General features: G+C 40.8%; 1 protein-coding gene across 1 annotated transcript in view; it reads left to right on the top strand.

Annotated features, from left to right (window-relative positions):
- The first annotated feature begins 1760 nt into the window (after window positions 1-1760).
- KCNB2 (potassium voltage-gated channel subfamily B member 2) overlaps window positions 1761-26340 on the top strand; it is a 192182-nt gene continuing 167602 nt past the window's right edge. The window contains exons 1-2 of the mRNA XM_030506875.1: window positions 1761-2024; window positions 17299-17977. Of these exons, the coding sequence (XP_030362735.1) occupies window positions 17399-17977 (579 nt within the window). The 5' untranslated portion in view covers window positions 1761-2024; window positions 17299-17398. The remainder of the gene's footprint in view (window positions 2025-17298; window positions 17978-26340) is intronic.

Below are 26340 nucleotides of genomic sequence, written 5' to 3'. Positions count from 1 at the left end.
TATCATATATAACATAAGGAAGAGAATTTCCCTGATTGACCGTAAGGGTAGAGTAGGCTGCGTAGCACAGGCACGGATGTTTATGTCACAGATGTCCAGGTTTTAGACCAAGTGCATTCTCCTGGAGTTTTCCATAGCAAACTAACCTTGAGATCAGCACCACTTAGGACTTCCACTACTGTGATACTCATTCAGAAAACTTCAGAAGGAAGGCCAGGAGAAGACTGTCAGTCTTTTAAGAATCACAGAATCTATCTGTTCCCAAGCCAGTGGGCAAGGAAATACATAAAACGGGGAGAAATTAACACAGTAAATGAGCATTCAAAGTTTAACCTAATTTTTAGTTGGTTGTAATTGAAATCATGGTGGCAATACTGCCCAATCTGTTTCTTGGATGGCTTTCAAAAGAATTAGGATGTCTTTGAATTAAAAAAAAGGAAGCTGATAAACATTGTGTTGGAAAGCCTTCATCCCAGCAGTGAAATGTGCAACACTGAAGGCAGAATCTCAGAGCCATAGGATGAGATGAAACCTGAGCAACACAGTGCAGAGAGGGCAAAGCTACAGAGGAATTGTTATGAAATATAAGAAAGAGAAGAGAGTTTGAAAAGGAGAACAGCTTTCTAATCTGATACCTAAAATATAGAGGGGCATCACTGAATAAGGGAGAGACTTCCTCCCATTATTAGGAATGATGAAGGTCTCCCCATTAAAAAGCAATAAAGAAGAACTATTAAACCCTATGGGAGGGAGAAAGAGGCAGCAGAGGTAGCTGAAGTCTTGATTGCAGCCTGCTACCCTATCAAGACTTGATGACAGAAGTGTGTGAATACCCATCCTGTGAAGTGTCCTGACTCCCCCCTGGGCACTGCTCCTCTGCTGTGGGGTTCGGCCCTCAGCAGGCCCCTGGCTTGCCAACAGCAAGGCTGGGCTGGGGCTGTCAGGCTGTCCAACTCAGCTGGAGTTGGGGAACAACCCTGTGTCATGTGTCATGTATGTGTCATGTGTTGTGTGGCTATGCCCTGCCTCGGCTGGGGAAGGAGAAAGGAAAAGATGGGAGGGATGGTGCTGTGTGTGTACCACCGACAGGATAATGTGGTGTGGGGAGGTATGTGCGTTGGAGGAGGGTAGTATATGGACGTGTGTGTGTACACATTCCCTGTCTGGGAAGGAGGTGTGTGGGGAGGTCTCAGAGGGTGTGCTCATTCCCTGTTTCGAGTGTTAATGTGAGTGCACCCTTGCCTGAGAGGGGGATCCCCTGCCTGAGGGAGGGTAGCGTGGGTTGTGTGTCTGTGCATGTGTGTATGTGTGTGTGCACATCCCCTGCCGGGGGTGGTTAGCCTGTGTTGTGTGTGTGCATGCGTGTGCATGAGCGTGTGTATGCCCTGACTGTAGCATTGATACAGTGTCTGTGCCTGCACATGTGTGTGCGCACCCCCCACCCGGGCGGCGAGCGAGCAGCGGGCGCGGTGCGCGGGTGTGCGCGCAACCGGGCAGGGGGGCGGCGCGGAGGGCGCGGAGGGGGTGCGAGGGGAGCCCCGCGTGCCCCGTCCGGGAGCGGCCGTGCCCCCCCGCCCCGCCGCCGCCGCCGCGCACAGCCGCAGACACGGGCGGCCGCGGCGGCAGCCGGCAGCTCGCATGCAGCCGGGGATTATAGCGGGGCGAGGGCAGCGCGGGGTCGGCTTTTATCCCCCCTCTCCTCCCGCGGTCCCCCCCCCCGCTCTCCGCCCGCCACCTCAGCCGTTCGCAGCGCTGCCTGTTCGGCGGCTTTCCATCTCCGGGGGTAGGAGGGAGATGCCTTTGCCGTGGTGTTTCCACCCCCGGTCCTCTCCGTGCTGGGGGGGGCGGTGATGTGGAGCCGGGAATGTAGAACAAAACCCTCCCCGGGAAGGAGCGACCAAAACAAACCTCTCGCCGTGGCTTTGGCGGCCGCGCAGTGCCCGGGGAAGCCCGCGCAGCGCCTGCCAGCGCCGGGGAATCCCTCCTCCAGCCCCCGGCGGTGCCCCGGCCGCCCGCCGAGCAAGGTAAGAGACGGGCATCTTTCCTCCGCCGGGGGCTGCCTTTGGGTTCTATTTGTGTATATTCTTGAGAGACCGAGTCACCCGCGGCTCTTCCAGCGATGGGAGTTGCGAGGGAGGCGAGAGCTGCCGGCTGGCCCCCGCGGGCCGGGAGCGCGGCTCTCCCGCGGGGAGCTCCGGGAGCCCCGGGCGCGCCCCCGCCGCGAAGCGCGGCCCCGGCGGAGCGGGGAGAGCCCCTCGAGAGGGGTCGGACCCACACGGGGATTTCTCCCCCGGTACCGGTTTCAGTTGGAGGAAGAACAACGCAGCCCTTACGCTGGAGCGCTTTGGAAACCGTGGCTTGTATTTTCGTTCCTTCAGAGCTGCTAAAGGGAGGGGGGAAATGACATTTCGTAGTAGTCTACCTCCTGCCGTGGGTGAGCTTTAAAGATAAAGGCTCGTCATTTGTTTCCGATGCTCTAATAGCGTTTGTGGGAACCTGATGATAGAAACCCTCAGCATTCTCGGTAGATAGTTGTCATTTGAATTACACCATCTACCCGGCGACTGAAAAACCCCCTGTCAAAGAGGAAAAACTGTAGCATAGTGCTAGTCTAAAAAATACTCGCATATATGTTTCCTGTAGATACGTAGTGTGCTGTCAGTCTCCTAGATTTAAAAACCGAAGTGTCTTTATAAAAAGGCATGTTCGCTGTGTGGTTTCTACAAGCCATTCAGTGTTTCTTGTATCAGAATTTCACTGCCCGGCTGAAGGTAGACCTTTGTTTATACCCTATATATGTACTGTCCATATTTATAGCAGGTCTTGGACTTCATTCAACTCAAGTTACATAATGATTAAGATACAAATAAGCAGTATTTGTAGTTTCTTGGGCATTTTAATTCATTGCAGATGAGACCACCTCTAGCATCGCTGCCAAAATTGTCTCTTTTTACGTGTTTGTGTAAAAAGGAAAGCGTCAGTAGCATCAGGTAGAGGCAACATTCCTTAGCAAATACACAGTCATCAAGACCTTGCTATTGAAAGGACACCTAAGCTCTGAGGAGCTGCCAGGCTTGGTTTAGAAGAGGAAGAACAGCAGCAAGGCTGGACAGGCTTAGGAGTGGGAAAAGCCTGTCTGGTGAGGTTTTACTTTAAAAACACTGAAGAGTTCAAGTTTGCTCAACTGGTGAGTTGTATCCAAGTCAGTGCCAAGCTAGCACCAAGCCTCAGAGGCTGGGCAAGGTCTGAGACACTAAGTGTCCAACCAAGCCTGGGGTGCAACCTTCCTTCCCAGGGAGTTTTACTAAAACTTGGAGGAGAGCAGGGTCAGTCAGTACATGCCGCTGTGAGATTTGGTTGCTGTGAGATCACCTGAGATGTCCTAGCAAAGCTCTGGAAATCTTTCCCAGAGAGATGAGGTGCAGTACACAAGGAAAGTTTGTTGCTGGTTCTTAACGCCACTGTCTTTTCCACCTGAAAAACAACTGATAAACCATCTCTTCACTCAGCCCTCTTGGAACTTGCAGCTGCCTTGTTGTGGTTTTGGGTTTTGCATTCTCTATTTATTTATTTATTTTAATGATGCTTCCACAGGCAGCTCTCACAACAGCGTTCAAATTCCTCTCGCCTCCTTCTTTCTCAGCTGGACGCTGTCACTGGGGCTCAGCTCAGCCTCATTCAGACATATGCAGACAGTAAAAACAAAACATCTTCAGCTTGAGATGAGGGAGAAGTGCTGTTTGGAGCAGCATGCTTCAGCCTGAGCATTTTCATTGGCTTCAGCATTCTGAAATGTCCCATTGCCATAATGATACCATATCATATGTATTTATTTATTCATGCTCAGCCTTTTTTTGTAAGTGCAAGTTAATTGGCAAATTCTGGCTTGCCATTCAAGGCAAGGCGAGGAGTCGAGATTTGCAATAGCTTTCTTGCCAGCATTTGGGATTCTGCCAAACAGCTTGCTACTGTGACTTTTAGAAGAAAATCTTGATCTTATGTGACTTCCTTGAGCTTCATGTCACTACATGTGCAGGTAAAATAATTTTCATGGCGCTACTGTATTTAAAACTACCTGCTGGAGGACATTTCAGTCTGTGTTTTACTCTGTATGTTGCTCTTATATAAACGTCATGCTGGGGAGGGGCTGTCTGGTCTCAGCTTTGCATGGTTAAGAGGAAAGGAGTGAGTGAATGAGAGATGAGGTTTTTGGAGAAGGAGGCAGTGACTGGGAGGGCAGTGGTGCTTTGGGATCCTGCTGCAGACCCCTCTGAAGGTGTCTGCTCTTCCAGAGTACAGTGTCTGCTGCTTCCAACAAGCAGAGCCCAGGAGGGAAAGCTGGGAGCCAGAAATCGGAATGCTGAAAGTTGCAAGGCACTTCAGCTTCATCAGAGTAGACATACACGCATTCTAAAAATGAATTTTTTTGATGTTTTCAGAGGTCATTTGTATTAACTCATTGTGTTATTGCATAATACCTTCTGACCCAGCAACAGTATGCTCACAGCTCTTGCAGTTAAATAGCGATTGCCTCTGAAAGGACTTTCTCTTTTTTATAGTATTGCTATAGGAGTCTTCATTTTTAGAAGTAAAGTTTTTACCTAGTAGCTGTCTGAATACTATAAACTTGGATGCATGATAAAAACAGGCTGTTGTTTACTTTGTTGAGTTGTGCTGTTTCTACTCTTATCAGGATATGAGCACCCTAAGAGAAAATATTTTTTATTTCTCATAAGTAACTGGCATCTTTCTCTTACAGATACTGCTGAGGTAGTGCCGCTGGTATTCCATGGCTTGGATTTTATAATAAATCTTTGGGACATGTTGTTTTAATTCTCATTTTAGCAGGTAGAAATGAGGATCTACTTCCTAATCATAATTTTAATTGCATATCAAAATAAAGTTTCAATTTGTAATTGCAGAGAGCTCAAAGATGTGCAACAGTCTTCTATGTGATACTGTGAAAATGAATAGATTGGGACATTATAGGTGAGATTTTTAGATTTTTTCCTATTGTAAATGTAGGGTTTTGTAGGTTCCTATGTTTATCTAATTCTCTGGCTACATGGGAAGGATTTGGAAAGAATTTCATTATTTTGAATTTTTTCTTGAGTATTATGGAATTTTAGATATCATATTGCATGCTATAATAGTTAGATTCCTTAGCAATGCTCAAATTCAATCTAAGTAAAATGCATATATGTTAAATTGTATGATTAAATATAAAAATTGAGAAGAAACTGAATAACTCAATTTTTTATTGAATAGAACTTGGAAGTTTCTTATCTGGGTTAGCTATAACGACAGTCCCAGTGTAGCTTCCCAGATCACTAAATACCGTAAAAGCCTTAGATATAATATGCATCAGCCAAGATATTTTAAATCTATTAAGCTTAAAACTACTCCATTAAAGCTGGAAGGACTGCAAAGGCTATTCTGCTTTTTGTCCTTCCTGCCTGGTGCTTGTTAGAGCACATGCAGAAACTTCAGTGCAAGTCGCACATTGGAATCCTCCTGTAGTTTCACTTGTTTACTGTTCAATACCTTGCTTTCTTCCAAGGCTGGAGGGCTGGAGCAAACTGAGTAGTTTTTAAGCTAGGGAGCTACTTCTTTTTTTCACCAGCATGAAAATAGGATGATGTTAACTGCGTCATCAGTAAATAATGAGTATTATTTTGAACACACCTGCTCATGGATTATGGTGACCGCATACGCAATATGGAAACAGTAATGGAAAAGTCTTAGGCCACTAAAATTGGTGGGGGTTTTAGTTTATTTGTTTCTAATGCAGGAAATCTATATTTAGCCATAATGGTAGATCAGCTGTGACTTAGGTGTCTGGCTTCTATACGGCCCTATTCCTTCTCCGGATGACTATAAAGAGTAGTCAGTAGCATCACTGCTGGCAGCAGCAAGAGAGTCAGAACAACAATATATTAGCTAATAAATAATATATGTCATGCTGGCATAATGCAGCTCGGAGTATTTAGGAGTAGGCTGTGATAAGCAGCAATTGTAGTCTTTACATGGAACCATGGCAATCTACCAATTTACTTTCCCCATGACAGGAGAACCACAGTACACTGCAAAATTGTGTGAGAGCAGATACAGTCCGCGCCTAGATGGGCGGGCTAAGCAGCTCTCTTATCACAGCACCAGCACTTGATACTGGAGAAGGCTTTACGCTGGTCAGTGCTTCTTCCTGGGAAGTCATGCTTGCTGTTGCAGAGTATTCTTCATGCTGCCATCATATTTCGGTATTAGCTTGTTGGGAAATAAACATCAGCCCTTCAGGTAAAACCATGTAACGAGGAAATGAATGCAAAGCTGTGCTGATAATTAACCGAACAAAGCTCTCAAACGTAATCTTCTTTGATGACACTGAAGATGAGCTTCTCCCCCTGATTGCCTAACAAGTTAAGAAAGAGAAATCAATTATGGCAGTACAGTCCCAATACAGAATAAATTTGCCTGAGAGCATTAATAACACATCTCAAGGCAGCTCATAGAATAGTTTTTCAGAGTACTTTATCAGTAGTTAACTTTTAGAAAATTAGCTGCATTTTTAATATATAGAAGTAAAAATTGCAACAACTCAAAATGAGGCCATAATGTTGCCTTTTACAGAGTTTTCAGTTGTGCCTTTTGCCCTCTGAAAGTGTAAGGTTGTGGTTTACCTACAAGGTTGATGACCTCATATCAGCTGTACATATACTCAGATGACTGCATAATGCTGCTATAACTTACAGCCATAAGTTCAGTGTAAATTTACATATACCAGAGAGATCCTGAGACAGTTTGAGCACTACATGCTGGCAGGCAGTAGCAGCTAGGAGAATCCCTCTAATGTATTTAAGCAGACTCAAAACATTAAACTGGCCTAATTAGCCTTGAATCACAAAGCTATGAATGACACTATTGTACGTGCTCATCCAGTGGTTGCTGAGGTTAATAGCACAAAGAGTTGATCTACCTTGGCAGCAGTGCCATCTGGAAGGTCTTGCATACTAGAATATTTCCATCTCATGCTTTCTTCGTTCTCATTATTGCTGACAGAGTAAATTTCTTAACTGGGTAGGCCTTGTGCTTGAATTTATATTCAGGACTAGCCTGAATTTATATTCAAGATAGCCACTTTAGTCCCTATTATAGTCATGTCATTAAAGTAGCATTAACAGTGCTGGCTACCTGGCTATCGATAGCCACTTTAGTCCCTATTTAGACATGTCATTAAAGTAGCATTAGCAGTGCTGGGTGTCTTCTGCTACCCTTGAGCTAAAGAAGGGATGAGAATGTTTGGCTGCTCCAATGTATTTCTAGATCATGTAGTAGAAGCAAAAATGTCTGGCTTTTGTTCAGTAACCTTGTGGTTAGGGTACTCACTGAGAAAAATCAAGCTTTTATGCCTTTCTTAGATTAACATGATGCAAACAAATATTTCACCTCTTGTAATCCAAGGTTCCCCCCAGCCAAAGAACTACTCATACCGCTCAGCTACAGACTCATGCCTATTGCCTTTTAAGTGCTGGCTGCCTCATTCGTGCTCAGGAGGAACAGAGAAAGAATGGTCTCCATCCCTGCAGCCATCCTGGGGGTTACTGGTAGCAGCAGTAGCCTACAAAATACAAACTGGAGGTTTGAGTTACCAGGCATGAATGTGGTCCCTGGGTGAATGTTTAACAAACCTGGCAATTACATCAGTAGGTTGCTATCACCAACTCATGGTATATGTTGAAAAGAGTGGACCTTGTTCAGTTCTTTTGAAGGACTGTGCTGTACATGCCTTTTATAAAAGGAGGTTTCCAGGCTTGCAATATCATGTGGGTGAGTTGTGTCCCTTTTGATCCTGCTTATGCACTGAGCCTGGATAGGAGTTCAGAGTATCTTCTTCTGACCTGCCTTAGAGGTTCCCATACCCTTCTTTGAACTTGGGTCTTGCATGTTTAATATTAGAAACCCTGATCTAATGGCTCTGATGAATCACATTTTTTAAGAGGATGCTGTGGTTTTTAAAAATACATCTTGTCTTGATAGAGGTAAATAAATTAATTTTTAGTGGCAGTTTTATAAAAATTTTCCTTTTAGCCTGTCTTGATTTCAGAATTATAGCAACAGTAGCATGGGGTTGGGCATGATAGTGAGTCCTTACTTTTTTCTATTGTCAGGTCAATTTGAGAGTGAAAAATATCAATATTGCTGGTATCAGCTGCCTTTAGGCTTGACATTCTGCTTTCCAAAACTTATGCTGTTTTCAGTCATGGTAGGACTAAAAGTCGGTACGAAAATTAAGTGTAGCTTCTTCTCTGCAGTGTTAAACTGGAGTTCCTGAGAACAGGTCTCCCTTACTCAGCCGTACCTTTGTGCAGTATGTGAAACCAAAACACTGTAGATAAGGTCAGGACTGAAAGTTTTAGGCTTTCTGGGTGACTGCTTCTCTCAGATGGGCAAAATAAGATGACAGATTGTCCTAGGCCTCACACAACAATTTTTAGTAGTAGCTCGGGGTTTTTTTTCAAGGGATTCAATGGTTTAAGAACTCAAAATGTTAAGGGATGGATTCTCCAGAATCAAGCCTAGGCTGAAATGTGTCTTAATTTTTAAAGATAAAAGCTTTTTGTGAAGACTTGGTGATGCTGTGACCTTGGGGACATTTCCAGGTACCTACAAAGGCACTTGTCAGAATTTGGTCACCCAAAAATCAAGGCTTTGATTCATGCCTTCCAGCATCAGTGCTTTCTTGAAGCACTAAAGATAGGAACATAGGCTGTACTCCTGCTGGGCAGAGTGACAGGGATGAGGCACACATCTCTTCAGTAAATCTGCCCATCTCAAACTGAAATCATTGGCCATGTCTCTTCCTATCTGTTGTCTAGGTGTTGTTGTCAATTTTCCTTGATTAAATGTGGGAACAGTCCAGTTGGAAATGGTTCAAAATGAAACCTTTGAGAGAAGCAGCAACTGAACCCAAATGTTTTCATTTCCAAAGAAGTCACTTAAGAATACAACCATGTTTTCCTTAATTGTAATTCTAGGATGGTGGTGGTGCATGCTTATCCTTTATTTGAAAATTCAAACATTATACTAGGATTCTGGACAAAGTGCCAGAGTTTTGACTGCAGTTTCATTTAGAGACAGATAAAATCCAATCCTTCTCAATGTGTCTCATTGCTTCAGACATCATCCTCTGTGTATATAGCATAATATTATATATTGTGTAATATTTCCCAGCCTCGAAATCTAGAATCATCATTCTGTACCACACTGGAAGCTTGTCTTCAGGAGAACAAAAAGACATCTGCGAAGTTCTTCAGTGCTCTCAGTTAGTTGGCAGCACTGGTATTGGTAGGGAGTTGTAGAAGACAGAAGGGTTACAGAAGATAACAAATTGTTTTAGGACAACTGGTTACAATAGTGCCTCCTCAAAGAACAGATGATGTGTTGACAACCTCCTTCATCATCTTAATGCACTACAATGCAATTAAAAAAAAAAATAAAATCAAGTAGTGATGAATAAATTGCAATTCAAACCTCCAACTTAGTAACAGTAATGTATTTATTGTTATTACTACATCTTGTATATGTAATATCTATCTATACTTTCTTAAAGAACTATATGGAAGCACCCATCAAAACTGTGTATCCAGAGTGCTAGCTGGGATATAAATATGTAGTCTGATTTAGCCCTGAAAATAAGGATCTTACATAATCACATTTCTGTAATATCTGGTTGTTTGAAATTAAAGAAAGTGATCTGCCATTTGGCCTCGTACTTGTCTGTGACAGCTCATCCCCTCTGAAATTTCCAGGGAAGGATAAATATGCAGCGAAAGACAGTATCTTTGGCGAAAGCAATGCCTCAGCCCTTAGCAACCGATTGTAAACATAAATAGTAAAGTGCAGACATGACAGACAATTACATCCTAAACAAGAGATGCTTCAACCTGGGCTGCAATGGAAATGCAACTGTTTTTTTAAACCGAGCAGGAATGCCTCAGGATTGTTTTCTAAGGATCGTATAGCCAGGCTTGTCACAAGCACCGACAGCAGAGCATTGCTAATAAGGGAAAGACGGAGAACCAGAGCTGGTCTGAAGTAAAAGGCTGGTGGTGATCTTGATTCAGTGCTGTGACAGACTGCAAAGCCACGTTCATCACTCTCTTGAGACCTCAGTGCAGTCTGAGAGTATGCTCCAAACCCAGCTCTCAGCTCCAGAGTTGTGGTGAGGCCCTACTCAAAAAGGCCACTTGAGTCCTAAATTCTGAGTCTTGGAGTAAAATTACACTGAATACTGTCAAGGAACTAGATGATCTTTAAGGTCCCTTCCAACACAAACTGTCCTCTGATCCTGTGAATTTAAGATCATTCAGCCTTTTGGTGTAGAGTTGTCCACATTTGTAGACAACTAGTCTAGGAGTGTTGGAGTCTAGGCCGCACCCATAAGGCTTTACCTTGAGTACGAGCTCCAGTAAGTAACTGCAAGTGCTATTGGCATAGTTAGAAAACTCAGATAGGCCAAACCTGCCAAGCTTGTGTGACTGAAAGATTTTACAGATGTGTTATACTCTCCCTCTTTTTCTGTCTTCTGTGTCCTTACCTATTTCTGTCTGGCTTTTCTTATCCAAGGCTCTTAAGGAACATATAAAGCCTCTGAGTCTGCTGCTACTCAGTGAACTTCAGCTCATCCATCTAAAAGACACTTCTGTGCTCAAGATGGTGAGAACAGGGAGTTAGCAGACAGACTGATTTAGTTGATTTGAAAAGTTCATCTATAAAAGGCCCCATCTTATTCGAGTGTTTCCTGCAGATCTCTGAGACTTTGTGCAGCCAACATTTAAATTTTCACATACCAGAAATAAATCATCTGTGAGGTCTTTCATGAAATAGACGTAGTCATCATTTTAGACCAATTAGCCATAGTAACGCCCCAAGAGCTGGTTTTGCAGGATTTATTCTCGAACTAAGATCTTACTTTCCATAGACCAACCCATCCATAGCTATAAGCAGAGCTCTCGGGGTTCAGATGTGACTTGGTCTTAGCTCATGGAAGGACCCAGCTCTCTTACAGTTTGCCACCCGCTAGCAATAGCTCTGACCACGGTGCTCTCGCAGGGAAGCTCTGTCACAGGAGAGACAGGCTTGGGCTCCATTTTTCCCTTTTCAGGCCACGTAGCTTCAAGTGGTTTTAGCCACTTGGATCTGAGGACTTGAACTGAGGTGCTGTCCCTGGTAGTCTGGACAATGAAAGCTCAGCTTCTTCTCGCCTGTGTGTGCATGCATGTGTTCCTGCATATGGATCTGAATCTGAGACATACAGATGATGCTCAGGAATACTTGGACATGTTTCCTGACAGTTCCTGCCTTCAGCTTGCCAATCCTTAAGTGCCTGAATTGTGACTTCTGTAACGGTAGGAAATGGAAGTAACGAACACCTCATTTGTGCAGGATGTTTTTGTTCAGAGTTTTAGCTATCATCTCAGCCATTGATTTAAAGCTGTTATTTACAGGAAAGTGTTATTAGTAAATATCCTACCTCTCACCATTAAGAAACTCTAGGTCTTCATATTTTGAAATAAAGAACAGACATTTGATAGCTGAGTTGTGGTAGCAGAGATATTACAACAAAGCAGAAGTTGGAAAAAGCAGAATCATGCAACCAAATAAGTCAGCATATAAAGCTCTAAAAATTTGTTTACTCAGTAGAAATGTATTAATTTGTCACAACTAACTCACTCTGTCTTTTCTTCAAGAACTTGCTGTATCCCAGGTTATAGGCCTCAAGAGTCGGGCGCTGAGGTGGGCACAGGCTTATTAAGGCTTTTTAGAATCATAGAATATCTGCAGTTGAAAGGACCCATAAGGATTATCAAGTCCAGCTCACTGCTCCTCACAGGACTACTAAAACTGAAGACTAAAACATGTGACTAAGAGCATTGTCCAAACACTCCTTAAACTCTCACAGGCTTGATGCTGTGACCACTTCCCCTGGAACAGGAGAGCCTGTTCCAGGGACCAGCCACCCTCTCAGTGAAGAACCTTTCTTAATGTCCAATCAGAACTTGCCCTGACGTTACGCTTACAAAAAGATAAACCTTGTTTTCTGGAAAGTGTTACATGTCTGCACTATGTACAGACTACAGACCTGATTTTTGTCACACTTTAATACGTGACTTTTAATAGCCAAACTAGCCAATGCAACAATTACCTCCCCAGATGTTTTTTGCATTTCAGTGAGCATTTTTGCCTGGGAAGATAAAAAACATTGATCTTATATTTTCCACACCTGAAAAACCAAAAAAACATTGAATGGGATCACCCAAATAATTTTATTCAATAATTTCAAAATGTCTTGTTTTGATCCAGAGCTTTCTTAACCTTTAAAAAAAAAAAAGAAAAAAAAAAATCAGTACATTTATAAACAGAAATCTAGGAAAAAAAAAAATAAATTGAAGACAGACTTTCAATGAATTCTGAAAACTTCCTTTATTTCTTTCCAAAGCAAGGAAATGAATTAATACAATCTTGCCTTGCAAAAAACTTGACAAGTTTTGTCAAAAGGACATCTTCTGACAAAAATAAGTTATGCTCTTAAAAATCAGAACAAAGCAAAATTTTTCCCCTTTCCTGGGGGCCTGTTCTTTATGATACAGCTTTTTCTTGTAAACCATGTACTGTTTTGCTCACAGCGCTTTAAATGCACAGGGAGGACATGGTCCAACAATGCAGAATGCTTACGTAGTGTAGTATCTCCACCTTCTTTGGTGCATTTCATGTAGCAAAGATTGGGAGGGAAGTTTATGACTAAGGCATGCAAAAGTAGCTTGGATGTGAATCTATTTGGAATGAGGTTTTGCACATGAGTCTGTGGAAGGGGCTGGCACTGCTCAGGGCCAGCTGGCATGGTGACCTCTGTGTGTGTGGTTAAACTCACCTAGGCTCCAAAGCAGATGGCTGCACAAACCACTTATTAGGAGCAGACCTCGGAGCATGCTGAATCTCCAGCCATCCCTGCAAATTACTCAGGAGAGTCCTAACTGTGCCGTGCTCCAGCAGCGTGATGGCACAGGCAACTGAGTTCGCCTGCCTGAGGGTTTAATCTGCTCATGTAGGCATGCCCATCAAATGTGATAAAAATGCTAAAGACTCTGTATAAAGCAGCTGTCTCAGTTTGAGCAGCCAAAATTATTGGATACTTCAGGCGTTGATGACCTTCATTTCTCCATTATAAAGGAATGGTAATAATGGCCTCCTAGTGATGTTGAGAAGGGAAACTTTGGGATACCCTGGAAGCATCAGGTAGGATAATAAGAGCTCCTTGAGGGAAATTCAGGACTTTGTGTGTAGGGTTGGATTTGCAGTAGGACATGCTAAATAACATCAGAGGACAAATACTGAAGGAGAAAGATGAAAAGAAATGGTAAATAATTACCTGTTCACTTAAAGCAGGAGGGATTGGCATGGAGGGAATCACTACCATTAAAAGCTGTACACATATGGTGTGCAGGAAGACACTTAACCTTTGTTCTGGCTTTCCCTAGCTTTTTGAGTAGTAGTCTTTGCAGTTTTAAGTTCTATTTAATGCAAAGAATTGGCTTTGGTTCGGAACAGTTTTATTCAATAGTACAGGTATTTTCCTACAAAGTAATTGTATTGTTGCAGAGACAGAATACGGGGTTCATCTGGAGTTCCTCTTATGTATCTGTGGGTAGAATTTGTGTTTCTCTACTGACAGCTAAGCAGTGCTGGTGAGCAGCAGGCTGGCTTTGCCGGCTTGCCGAGGGGTAGTTGCAGTTCTCACTAGCCAGAAAGTGCGTAATACAGTTATACACAGACAAAAGAGTAGGGCAATAAAACAGACTGAAAAACATTTTAAGCCTTCTCAGGACAAAAATTACAGTGCCCTGAGTTAATTGCAGTAACTAAAATCCAGAAAGGTTATTTAATGGAATTTAAAGGTAACCTCACTTGCATCATTTTGTTATAATGAAAGATGTGGTGATTTCGTGGGAAATTTATAATGTGGATTATAAAGTTAAAAATGTTTGCTAGTTAAAAGTAGAGGCTATTGATTATGTTTTTGTTAAAGGCGCAGTTAAATATAGGCTCTGTAGTCCAGGCTTGGGGAAGAGCTGCGCAGGAAGAAATTTTTATAAAGTATCAGCAGAAAACAAAAGAAGGTGTGATGAAAGGCACTTTGGGAGGGAAATAAAGTTTGTTTGTTTGTTTGTTTATTTATTTATTATGTAGTCCGTTGCTAGCATGTATTTCAATGAAAGGAGCTCTGAAAAAAGACAAAAATAGCCCTCATGTTTTAAAATTCTTCATTTGGGAAAATGCTTTCTTTTCTTTTGCTCTTTTCAGAGTGCTACATACTGTGAATGCTGGTTCATCCCTTGTTACATACGTACATACGTAGCACCTTGGATCCAGTCTTCTCAACACTAAACTTACTGGTTTTCCACTGCTGGCTTCAGTATGACCAGAGTTAACCAGGATTTTTATAGCTTTTCAGAAAAGCCACATTTCCTCAAGTAGGAAGATGCAACCAATAATTATACTGACAAATCAGAAAATGTTTTATCAGCTTTAGACCAGTCTTGGTGACACTATAATTTTGCATTGTTTAACAAACCTGTCTGGTAACTACACTGCACAAAAGCTAAAACAATGCATAGTCTTGCCTATCTTTAGTTTTTGTAATCAGAAGAGCAAATGAAGATACGGTTAGCCGAAGATTAATCGGATCGAGTGCTTGATTTCTACTGTGTTTTACTTGGTATTGCTAATATTAGTGTACACATATTAATTAAAAAAAAGAAGAAGTCCCTGAGATTCAGTGGTGAATAAATTAGAGAATCTCTGTTGAAACTGCCTGAAGACTTGACTGATTTCATGGAGAATGACAGAACCTCTCTACGAATTTCTTAAATTGTTGGGGTTTGTTATGTAAGAAAGACATCCTTTAAAGGAGAAACATCATTGTGCGTTAAAGTGTAAAAGGGTTTTTTCAAAAAACACTGTAAATGCTTCCTCTGTGGAGAAATATCCTTTCATAACTGCTTAGTGTTTATGTGGTTGTCTCAGAAGACTGACCAATGCATCACAGACCACTAGGAGATATTTTAGTGAGACTTGTGAAGACTTGAGTCCCCCTTTTCCCAGAAGTAACCCCCATCAAAGGCAATGAGGAAGAGGGTAAAAATAGAGAAAAAAATCAGCCTAAGGTGAAGAAGAGAAAAAAGCAAAATGCAAAACAAACACAACAGAAAGGAATATATCTTATGTAAACCTACTGATGTCAGGGCTTTGATTTTGATATGACATTTATCTTTGTAAGTGAAGTTATCAGCTTATCTTTTTCACGAATGAAGGTAAATGTTACAGGCTTAAACCCTTATGTAAATAGGCACAGAGGTGCTCTGGGTTGCACTGGGAGATCAGGAGGGAGCTTCACAGTGCAGTGCTGGAGGCAGGATGAGAAGAGGCAGAATATTTTAGCTTTAGTGTTTTTTTGAAGCAGGTGCAACTTGACAGTGAAACTGCTAACATGGTGCTGTATTGGGCTGTTGCCATCATAGGGGTTAACAAGACAGTGAGTTATCAATTAAGCAAAAAAAGGAAAAAGAAAATACTGTAACTGTAAATATTACTCTGATGGCTAATTTTCCTTTTCTCTGATGTTTTTGTACATGGAATCTGTTAATACTTGTATGATACATGGCTGAGCCTTATTATTATGTTAGCTGTTGGTGGAGGAACTTCTAAAGTTTAGATACAATGAGCTCTAGTAATTTTATACTAGGAGCATAGTCCACACTGTCATAAGCATTGCAGATGACATGCTGAAATAATTCTTTGCTTTTTCTGATACTTTTAGTAATTAATCTAGATCCTCACTTTTCTGGCAAGGATCTGGTCTTTGTGACCTTCTAATTCCCTTTCAAATTTCCACCTCTTTTCATGGTGAGTTTGTACCCGTTTGTTCTTGTGCCATCATGGTCCTTTAGTACACATGGTTCTTCTCCCTTCCTGGTGTTTACCCCTGATGTATTTATAGGTAACAATCCCTTCCATCACAACCTTCCTGCTTACTCTGCAAAGAGGATCGAATTCTTGTTCACATCAAATGCTTTTTTAAAGCTGGAGTTATTTCACAAAAAGAAAAAAAAAAAAAAAAAAGGCCAAACTGTTGAATTGTTGATTTGCAGAGAATGGGAGGAGGAGATGTCAAGTCAGGGAAATTACTAAGGAGGACTTTCCTACTTTGAAAGATAAGCTTGTCTAAGCATTCTTAATATTCTTCCTTTTGGGCAATGATAACATTGCTAGGTTATTATTTAAGCACTATATCAGATAATTCACCTTAGTACAAATGATGGGTGGGTTTCCTTCCTGTTTGATACTGATGCTCCAAATGTGGTGATGTGCAGTTTCACTTCAGAGTTCACTGAAGCACTAGGCACAATGAGTGAGGATGCACTTCTGGATTATTAAAACTGAGATGGTTGATTGCTGTCATGCAGTCATGTTCCTGAAGCAACTTAACAGGTGAACAAGTCAGGCAAAGAGCCTTTCTGAGGAGCCAAGGAATGGCATGCACAGTCCTTGCCTGTATAACACATATTACTGGTCAGTTGGCTCCAGAAGATTTAAGGTTTTTTTAACCTATTTGTAAAGAAATCAGCACTGTCTAGTGCTAGAAAATTTAACTTGTCCGGATGACAATTGAATTGTTTGGTGAGTAATGTTTAGGCATGAAATAATACAGCAAATACAGATTTGAGTTGGGGGAGGAAGAGAAGCAGTTTAGTTTCACAGGAGATTTTGATATGTTCAAATTTTTTTACTCAGTTTCAGTATCATCTCCCACATTTGAATTTTTCATTGAAAGGAAAGCTTGTCCCTGTCTCACTTTTTCGTTATGGTTATCCCTACAGTCTTTCCATTAGCACACCTCGTAAACTAGTTGGTAAGTATTCAGATTAAGCTAACATGGCTGCATCAGAAACTGATTAAAAAAACCCCACCAAATAAACCAACAAAAGAACAAGATCTCTGTACAAACTGCCACAGTTGATTTTATGAATGTGGAAATGCCAGTGAATTTTTTCCTTTGCTTAAACATAGTACTCTTAACTGTTCCAGTTGTTCCAGCAGTTCTGTATACTACCAAAAGAGTCTTACTATACAGAGAGCAAATTACCATCATTAAATTTTCATCTGCATATGAAAGCATGGAAGGAGAAAGACAGAGAGAGATTGGGAAATATATTGTACATTCTGATTTTTTGTCTTTTTTAGCTTCAGGAATGGAGCTGTCTGTCTGAAGAGGACTCTGCCCAAATATCTGTAGTCTCCAGGCTTATTCTCCTAAAGACTCCAGTGTCACATCTTTTTCAGAATGGCTGAGAAGGCCCCACCCGGGATCAGCAAAAAGTCTTCAAGGTCAACCCTTTCTCTGCCTCCAGAACCAGTGGAGATCATTAGGAGCAAAGCCTGCTCGCGGAGAGTTAAAATAAACGTTGGTGGGCTCAACCACGAAGTACTGTGGAGGACTTTGGACAGACTTCCAAGGACACGATTAGGAAAGCTCAGAGACTGCAATACTCACGAATCTCTGCTAGAAGTATGTGATGACTATAATCTAAATGAAAATGAATATTTTTTTGATCGACACCCAGGGGCTTTCACTTCCATTTTGAATTTCTACAGGACAGGGAAACTACATATGATGGAAGAAATGTGCGCTCTTTCTTTTGGCCAGGAGCTTGATTACTGGGGGATTGATGAGATATATTTAGAATCTTGCTGCCAGGCAAGGTACCATCAAAAGAAAGAGCAGATGAATGAGGAGCTGAGGAGAGAGGCCGAGACAATGCGAGAGAGAGAAGGGGAAGAGTTTGATAATACCTGCTGCCCAGAGAAAAGAAAGAAGCTCTGGGACTTGCTGGAGAAACCCAACTCGTCTGTGGCAGCAAAGGTAGGATAAACAGTAGGCTTAACGCGAAGACAGTAGAAAATGGTTTCATGACCCATGTATCTGGCATGGAGGAATCAACAACTTTCACTAAAATATTTACAGAAAACAAGAATCTAAAAATCTACATATCATGAAGTGAATACACCCAAATCTGTCCTAAAACCCACTGAAATCAGCAGAAAGAACCCTGTTGAGTTCAGGTGATTTTAGGCAACTGCTACACTTTACTTTTGATGTCTTATAACCAGAAACATCTGTGTGATTGTTAATGGACTACATATTAAATGCTTTGATGAAAACACAGCCAGAGAAAACTATCTACTTTTTTGTTAAAAAAGCATTTGGCTATGAGAAAGGTATGGTTCAGTATTGCTACTTGTCATATTACAGGCATTGCTTAGGTTTGGTACCAGTGTCTCCTAAGGTGTGCTGGATAGGTTGTCAGACAGTAGTGTCAACAGCTGCTGTCTGGCATGCTTTTTTACATTGGGCAAGGATTGCAGTATGTTTTCTCTTATACTACATGTTTGCAATCAAGAATTAGAGTGCTCTGTGTAAAACTACTAAAATACAAAAGCATATATATATACACATAGATATATAGAGTATTTATATACATATGCATGTATGCATGTATATGTGTATAAAAATATATTTTATAAACATACATATATACACAAACATGCATACAAACATATATATATGTAGAATTTGCATGGCTTCAGGCAGAAATGAGGAAACATTCAAATGCAGCCTTGTTCCAATATTGCTGTCTTCAAACAGGCAGGCTGGCAAAAGTCTTACTCATGCAGTGGAACAGTTTACCCTTGTTAGGGACATAGGACTGCACAGATAGATGTTGGTACTGCTATTTAAAAGACAGATTTTCTTGCTTCTTATGGAACTTCATTGTTGTATTTCTGATGTGAGGTACTATTTAATGTGAAGTAAATTGTGGAAGCATGTCTCCAGTTTGAACCACTGAAAGTGAAAATGTTTGTTGTTACGTTAAGCTTAACTGCGTTATTATTTTCTTCTGTTGTTGATTTGTTACTGGATGCAACCCTGTTGGACTAAGGTAAGTATTAAAATAACATGGTGGAATGGACAAAAAACAGAATTCTGGCAAGATATCTCTTGCAATAGCAACTTCTATAATCAAGGTGAAATACACGTGTTTTTTCTTTAATTTTCTTTTTTTCATTGTGGGCTGCTGTTTAAACAAGGACTTTTGTAAAGACAATATTTATTGTGTGAGGATATGAGGTTCAGAACTGGAATAAAGGCTTGTAGGAGAAAAAAAAAAGGCATGCAGAATATTTTAAAAACTATATGAATACATTTTCTGCTTCTGAGATACATATTCTGGGCCATATGTTTCTCTCCAGGAGAAGGAGCAGAGGGGAAGCAGATGGGCATAAGTTGTGCCAAAAAGGGTTCAGGGAGGCCGTGTCACACACCGTGATCCCCTGGTACAAGCTAGCATCCATCAGCAGCCCCAGCACTTTTGTGACACAGCTGCTACACAGCCTGCAGGAGTCAGGGACCAGCTTCTCACTCCAGCATGACTTAAAACATCACTGATAGGGTCTCTAACAGATCTCTCCTCCTCCGGGGTGCGGGAGGAACTCCTTGTGGAACCATGTGGCTGTGACATGCTGTGTGTGAGCTGGGAGATATCCCTGCTGTAGGCGCTGCCTCAGTTAAATCCCACACCATACCTGGCAGGCAGATTTGAGGGAAGAGAAAACCCAAGTGTTAGCTTGTGGTATCTTTTACCATCTTTTGTTTGTTTGTTTGTTTGTTTATTGGGGGTTTTTTGGGTGGTTTGGGTTTTTTTCCCCCACCATAGAAAAGAAGCCAATTACCTACAGGGCTTGAGACACATGCTTAATTAGTGTTTCCCTAAGACTAGGTGGTAGTCAACACAATAAGATGGACCAGATGAAAAGGGCAAAACTAAAATACTGATTCTTAGGTTCTTTGCCTCTGACTCACATGCGTTCTTGGTTTTTTTGGGTGGATAAATGTAGAAATATAGGACAGTTAAACTTGCATGAGTGCTTGCCATTGACTAAACTCTTCTCATGACTTAACAGTGCCCCATTATGAATTTGATTGAAAGGAGTTAGGCCAACTCTAAGCTTTTAAGAAAATCCCCCTTTATCCATTCAGCTCAGATTTCTCCTCAGGTTTTGCAAATGAAAGTGGCCATTTCCTTCATTCTCCAAGATGTCTAAATATTTACTTTTTACCTTTTTATTTCCCTTTTCCCTCATCTCCTGGTTTGATTGCATGTTATAGTTTTATGCATTCTTGCTACAGGGAGTTTCATATTGCATTTTTATACATGTTACAATGGTTTCCATTATTTCAGTTGCCTCCTGTCTAATGCCATTTGATGTGGTTTCTGTGATTCTAGCAGCTGGAAGTCACCATATTACATGCACCTGGTTTCTCTTTTTAGCGACCCGTAGTCTGTAAATATATATATTTTGAGCCAAAATTATGGTGAGATACATCCATTGCATCTCAAGGACATCTGTAGAAACTTGGCTGAATAACATAAGGGAGAGCAAAAAACTGTCTCAGCACATTCAGACTTGGGGAGCATAAGGAAACAAGTAGAGCTGCATGTAAAACAAGGTATGCTAGAATCAGTTGGATGTACTTCCAAACAGTCTGGAGCCATCACAGACTGTGTTAGGCTCTGTGGCAAGGTTCTAACTGAAGAGTTTGGGTAATATCCCTTTCAGATTTCTTATCTTTTGTTCCATTATGTGGTAAGTTCCTAGTTTGTCCTGAAAACAAGAGGCAGAACCATCTTCTCTCCTCTGTTGGACTAGAAAGGATGGTGGGATTTTGAGAGTGGATAGTTGAGAACAAATTGAGGAAATATTACAACAAAGTTTCAAATTTGAACATTTGCTCCATTTCAAACTTCTGTAGAAAGAGACCATGTCAATATGCATAGCTATCCTACAGATGTCTGTTCAATCATTCATATCCTTTGTAGCACCTAGCAGTTGACGGGAACAGCTTGCTTTTAATCCCCTTCATATAAAAGATTAGGAATGTGAGATAAATGCTCGGATGTGGTTTTGATATGTGTCTTGCCACTCCTTGATTCAACTAAGATCTCTTCTAGGTCTGATCCAAAGCTTACCGAATTAAGGGGAAGTCCCACTTTGGATTAGGCATCTTAGGACAAATCCTGCTTGTTTCAAGGTCAACAAAGGTTTGCCATTGACTTCACTCACAGCAAGGTGACACACAGCAAGGTGAGAGCATATAAGCAGCAGGTATTTTACAGGATCTGTGACAATAAATAGAGCAAGAAGGATATGTGGCAAGAAATTAAAATTATAGTTACCTAGTAAAAAAGGAATATTATGGTCAAGTACCGTTACACAATAGAGGCACACTTTACTATGAAGTTTTTTACTTTTAATAAGTGCAGACATGCACTTATCTCAGTCAGACAAATACATGCCTGGAATACACTCATATAGTCAATGAATGTATTCTAGGCAAAGCAGTTCTTGCTTAGCACTCCCCCCAGCAAAATTCTCTGAATTCAGTAGAGATTTTGACTGAGGAATACAGGATTTGCCTCCATTTTCCTGGCTTCTCATTCATAAACTTTTAAAGTTGGATTAAGACAAAGATATCCAGAAGTCTGTCTGTTTCAGGCTGGGAAGTAAAAATGTCATCATTTGGTCTTGTAATTACAGTTGCTGGACCTATAACAGCTCCCTTAGAGCAGCAGCAGCTCTGACCAACCTATCAGTAGTATGAAAGTCCTCAACAGATACCAGAATGAGCATTGATTTGGGTGGATGTGAATTGACTGAGCACCTTGCTGAGTTGGGATATTAAGGGTGAACCTAGCTAAGATGATGCCTTTTTAACTACATCTATGTTATACTGTTCTGTGCAGTGCACTTAAAATCACAGGGGCATTACTTTGGAATGGCTGTCAATCAAAAGAAACCATAAATTTAGTGTTTCTTTCAAAACGTTAATGCACCAGCTCTTCCTTTTGTTCTTGTTTATAGAATACAGGAGCCACGTTCTTTTCTCACGCTTGTTTTATACTGCTGAAACTTATCTGGATTAAATCCTAAATAAATCTGGAATGTTTCTAGTGCAGATGATCTACGATAAATATAGAGTGAATGAGGTCAGAAGTAAGTGGAATGAGAGAGCCTATGTCTGCCTAAAAATATTGGATAATGACTCAATCACCTTTCGTCTACAAGAGTATTTTAAGTACCTTACAGTAATGTTATCGATAAATATCACTCAGATTTTCCATTTGGTATTTTATATCACAGGTTGGCCCTTTGGATAAAACTAGAGTGTAATAGCTCAGGATTGATTCTACAGGTCTTTCTCGTGCAAGGCATTCTTTCTCACATGAAGTGTTTCCTTAAACATCAGTGTGACTATTACCTGACCAAGCATAAAAGGTAGTATAAATGAGTCGTTAAAAAAATTACTAGTGAGTCACATTCTGTCCTTGGTTTTTTGCAAACCTCTGTCGATGCACATACACAGGAGGGTAAAGTATTGGCCTTTGTGGTTTTGCAGCATGGGGTTTGCTTTCTTTAAAGTTACATAAAACCTGATGGGATTGAAAGTGTTCTCTCTTAATTCTGTTTGTTTCACTGCATGTCTCATTTGTCGTTATTTTATTTTGTTGAATTCTATTTTCTTGCAGTTTGTTTTCTGGGTTTTCTGCTTTGCCCTACTGACTGTAACATGAGTATTCCTCCTTTACGAAAAGCACACTAATTTATCAGCTGTGAATTGTGGATTACAGAAGGTATAATTACTCAAGCCTGACTGGAAATTGTGAGGAGTTGGTGTGATGCATTCAGTAACTAATCCCCTAGGTGCAAAAAATTTCTTTGGAAATTAAAAAAAAAGGCAAAAAAAAAAAAAAGGCAGCATGGAAGAGGAGATTCAGGCCGGTGATAGTTATTTAGCTACCAGGTGCATTATGGCTAGGTTTGCTACAGTGACTTGGAAAGAGAGGCACACCTATTGTCCATTAGGTGCCTGATTCTTATTTTCTGTAAGTCTGTTTTATATATAATCCATACCGATGCTCCTGCCTCTTTAGGCTTTGTAGAGCAACGTAGGAGTTGTTTTGGGGTAAGTGTAAATTAGCAAGATTCAGCACTTCAGAACAGAGCGGAGTATCATAGAATCAGAATGGTTTGGGTTGAAAGGAACCTTAAAGGTCATCTAGTTCCAACCGCTCTGCCATTTCAGTATTCCTTTGCAAGTGCTTATAAATTATCTCCGAGATTGTCACAGTGTTCATTCCGGGTGAACCTTAATTAACGATACGCTACTGTTTCTTTTTGGGTTGAAGGTCACATCACATGTTCAGAGGACTTTACAAGAACTTTTAGCTGGATGGTTGCATTGCAAAGAGCTATTGCACATAAGAAAAGTGTCTGTGGACAGCTGAATGTTTGCACTTGGAGCATTCAAGTAGTCAAGTGAAAGAAATACTTTTTGTTGTGTTTGCATCCTTTTGTTATATGAACAAAACACTTTTCATGCTTATGTCCTCTTCTCAGTTTAGGTTTACGTGTTCTATGTCATCCTGACTTCGTTAATATTTCTCCCTGTGAAAGCTTATATTCTACATGCTTTCCCATCTAACTGTAGACCAAGGATGAAGATGACTGAGAATTAAGACTATCTCTTTTTTTAAAGTATGAGGAATTACTTTTGTACTATTTTAATTCCCACAAGTTATTGTACTGTACATAGTATACCTCATAGCATGATAACAATCGTTGAAGATAAGTGGTGTTTTCTAGATGATGTGTGGGTTGAACTTCTGTTTGACCTCTGGTTTCAAGTTACTTTTTTGGCGAATCCTGTTATGAGCATTCGTCTGAATGTACTACCAGGAATGTTATAGTTTGCATCATCATTTCCAATACTTTAAAGACATTTGTGTGCTGAAACTAAGTTATGGTAAAGCACAAGGGATGGTCATTGGTAATAAATGACCATCTTTATCCAACTGCTGCTTCTGGCCAGGACACTTATTACCATTCTTTGCTTTTAAGATGAAGTTATTTTTTTGTGCCAAACGAGAAAGTCAGTCAATTTAACTGTAAGACAAAGAGATTATATTTGATCCTAGTCATTCATATTTAATAACTAAAGTGTTTTAATGTCTTGAAAGAGAAGTGAATATATTGTTTTTTCAATAGATATTATATCAAGGAACACGGTAGACTGGCAGTAGTTAATTGATTTTAAGAGCTTGTGTATGCTCACTGCTAAGTTGGTCATTAAAAGATTATTTACCTCTTTTATGCTTCTTACATGAAGTATCATGTAACCCATGATTCAGCATTTTTGGTCAGCCTAAGTATCATGAGAATAGAGCTACAATCTGTCTTGCTCCAGAGATGTTTAAAACCTCAGTTATATACAGGTTCCCTCCAGCCCTGAGATCTTATCTGTGGTGTGCTGAAAGGTCTTGCTGTAAACTTACTAAAAGAACTTACTAAAAACTTCTATTAGAATAAGATGAGCAAAATGTCTTTTGAACTGACCTGTTTATTATTTACACTTAATTATCAGTAAATCATACTCTGAAATTTTGGAAGCAGTGCCAGGGGCAAAGATACAGTGACTCATATTCAGGCAATCTATCACTGGCTTCAAGCACTGGCCAAGGAGTATCCCCATTCACTGCATGAACAGAAGGAAGTGATCTTTCCTTCCTGGAGCTGTCAGAAAGGGCTTCACTGGCTCTGGTTTTATGGATACATAAAGGAAAATTAAAGAGGATTCATAATGAGTCTTGATAAAGGGGGGAAAAGTCAAGAATAATTATTTTAAAAATTGGGAAATTGATTCTCGGTATTTGGAAATAAGATGTAATTGATAATGTTTTGCAAAACAAAGTTTCATAGTAACAACTAGAGTGTGCCTGCACTTGTGACACCATTCACAGAATCACACGGTAGCTCTTGTGCATAGAAACATGCTAGGATGTAGAATATACGAGATTACAGTGCATTACCAGCAGGTACAGTCTGCGTGAGAATAGCTATCCTTTGCCACAATAAATAGAGAGCATTATTCCAATTTACCCCAGCTGCATGTGTCCTTCTTAATTTAGGAGAGCAATTTAACTCTACAATGACTGCTTTTTTTACAAGTGCTCATGTCCCTTTTTTTATAGCTGTTACCATAAATTGAGTATAGAGCAGCATCAGTTGCATGTAAGTTTTAAAATACGTGCTGTGGTATTTCTGGTTAGGGTGGTAATGTTTTGTGCATTACAGCATGCCCCTCAGTAACGCCAGAGGCATCTTGAGAGCTGGATTTTCAGCTGTGACATGTCACTTAAGCTGTGTCATGCCTCAGTGGACAGACCAGGGTGTTACGCCTTTCCCTTCACCCAAAGGCAGATCATATGTCCTAAAAATGTTGCATTTCCGTTCCATGTTTTCAGAAGCAGCTGCCAGTGCATTGTCTTCTCTTATGCAGGGTATTTGGAAACGATCAGATGTCAGGGACGTGCACTAATAAATTAAATGATGTTAAAGTGATGTTATTTGAAGGATTATCTGGACCAGATCAGTTGGAAGCAAAGGACTGTGCTGACTGTCTGGATGAACAGGCTCCATCTTGCTTTTGTAAAGCTGAGAGCAAAACAGATCTGTATGATAACCTGCAAATTGGCCTTTCTGTTTGAGTCTCTGATTTTGTTGCCAGATGTAGAACAACAAAAACTGCTCCTAAGTGTCCAGGAAGCTAAACAGATCTCTGCATGTTACTTATTTCAGAAAAAAACCCCATGGTGTTTATTATAACATATGGCAGACTCATGAGTTTTCTATTTGATGAAGATATGTGAAAATTTGACACATAGCACTGAATCCCAGGTCCTTTGAGGAAATATTGAAAACAAGCATGTGACACTGGCACAGCTGTTTCAAAGTGACTTTGAGATCAAAAAAGTATCCCAGTAGAGTCTTTTCATGAAGCCACCACAGTCTGCTCTTTACATGCCTTGGCAACTCTCTCTTTGGAGATGCATGCAATAAGGCTGGGTTTTCAGGTGGGATAAGTAAGTGTATTTCCATTTAAATGTGTTTGATTTGTAGCAGTTTGGACCCAGACAACAGCTCTACATTTGAAATTGTTTGGTTAAGTGTACAGTATCCTTCCCACATGAATGTTATGGTATTATGAGTGAGAAAATACCCATACTCCAAATACCATACCTGAGACAGGTCTTCAAGTGATTTTGAGCAGCAATGGAAAGAGGCAAGTTGTCTTTGAAAAACACACTTAGGCACTGTGACCATTAAGTC

Source organism: Strigops habroptila, chromosome 1, assembly GCF_004027225.2.
Source record: "Strigops habroptila isolate Jane chromosome 1, bStrHab1.2.pri, whole genome shotgun sequence".
Classification (NCBI taxonomy): Eukaryota; Metazoa; Chordata; class Aves; order Psittaciformes; family Psittacidae; genus Strigops; species Strigops habroptila.
This window is presented reverse-complemented; position numbering and strand designations above follow the sequence as displayed.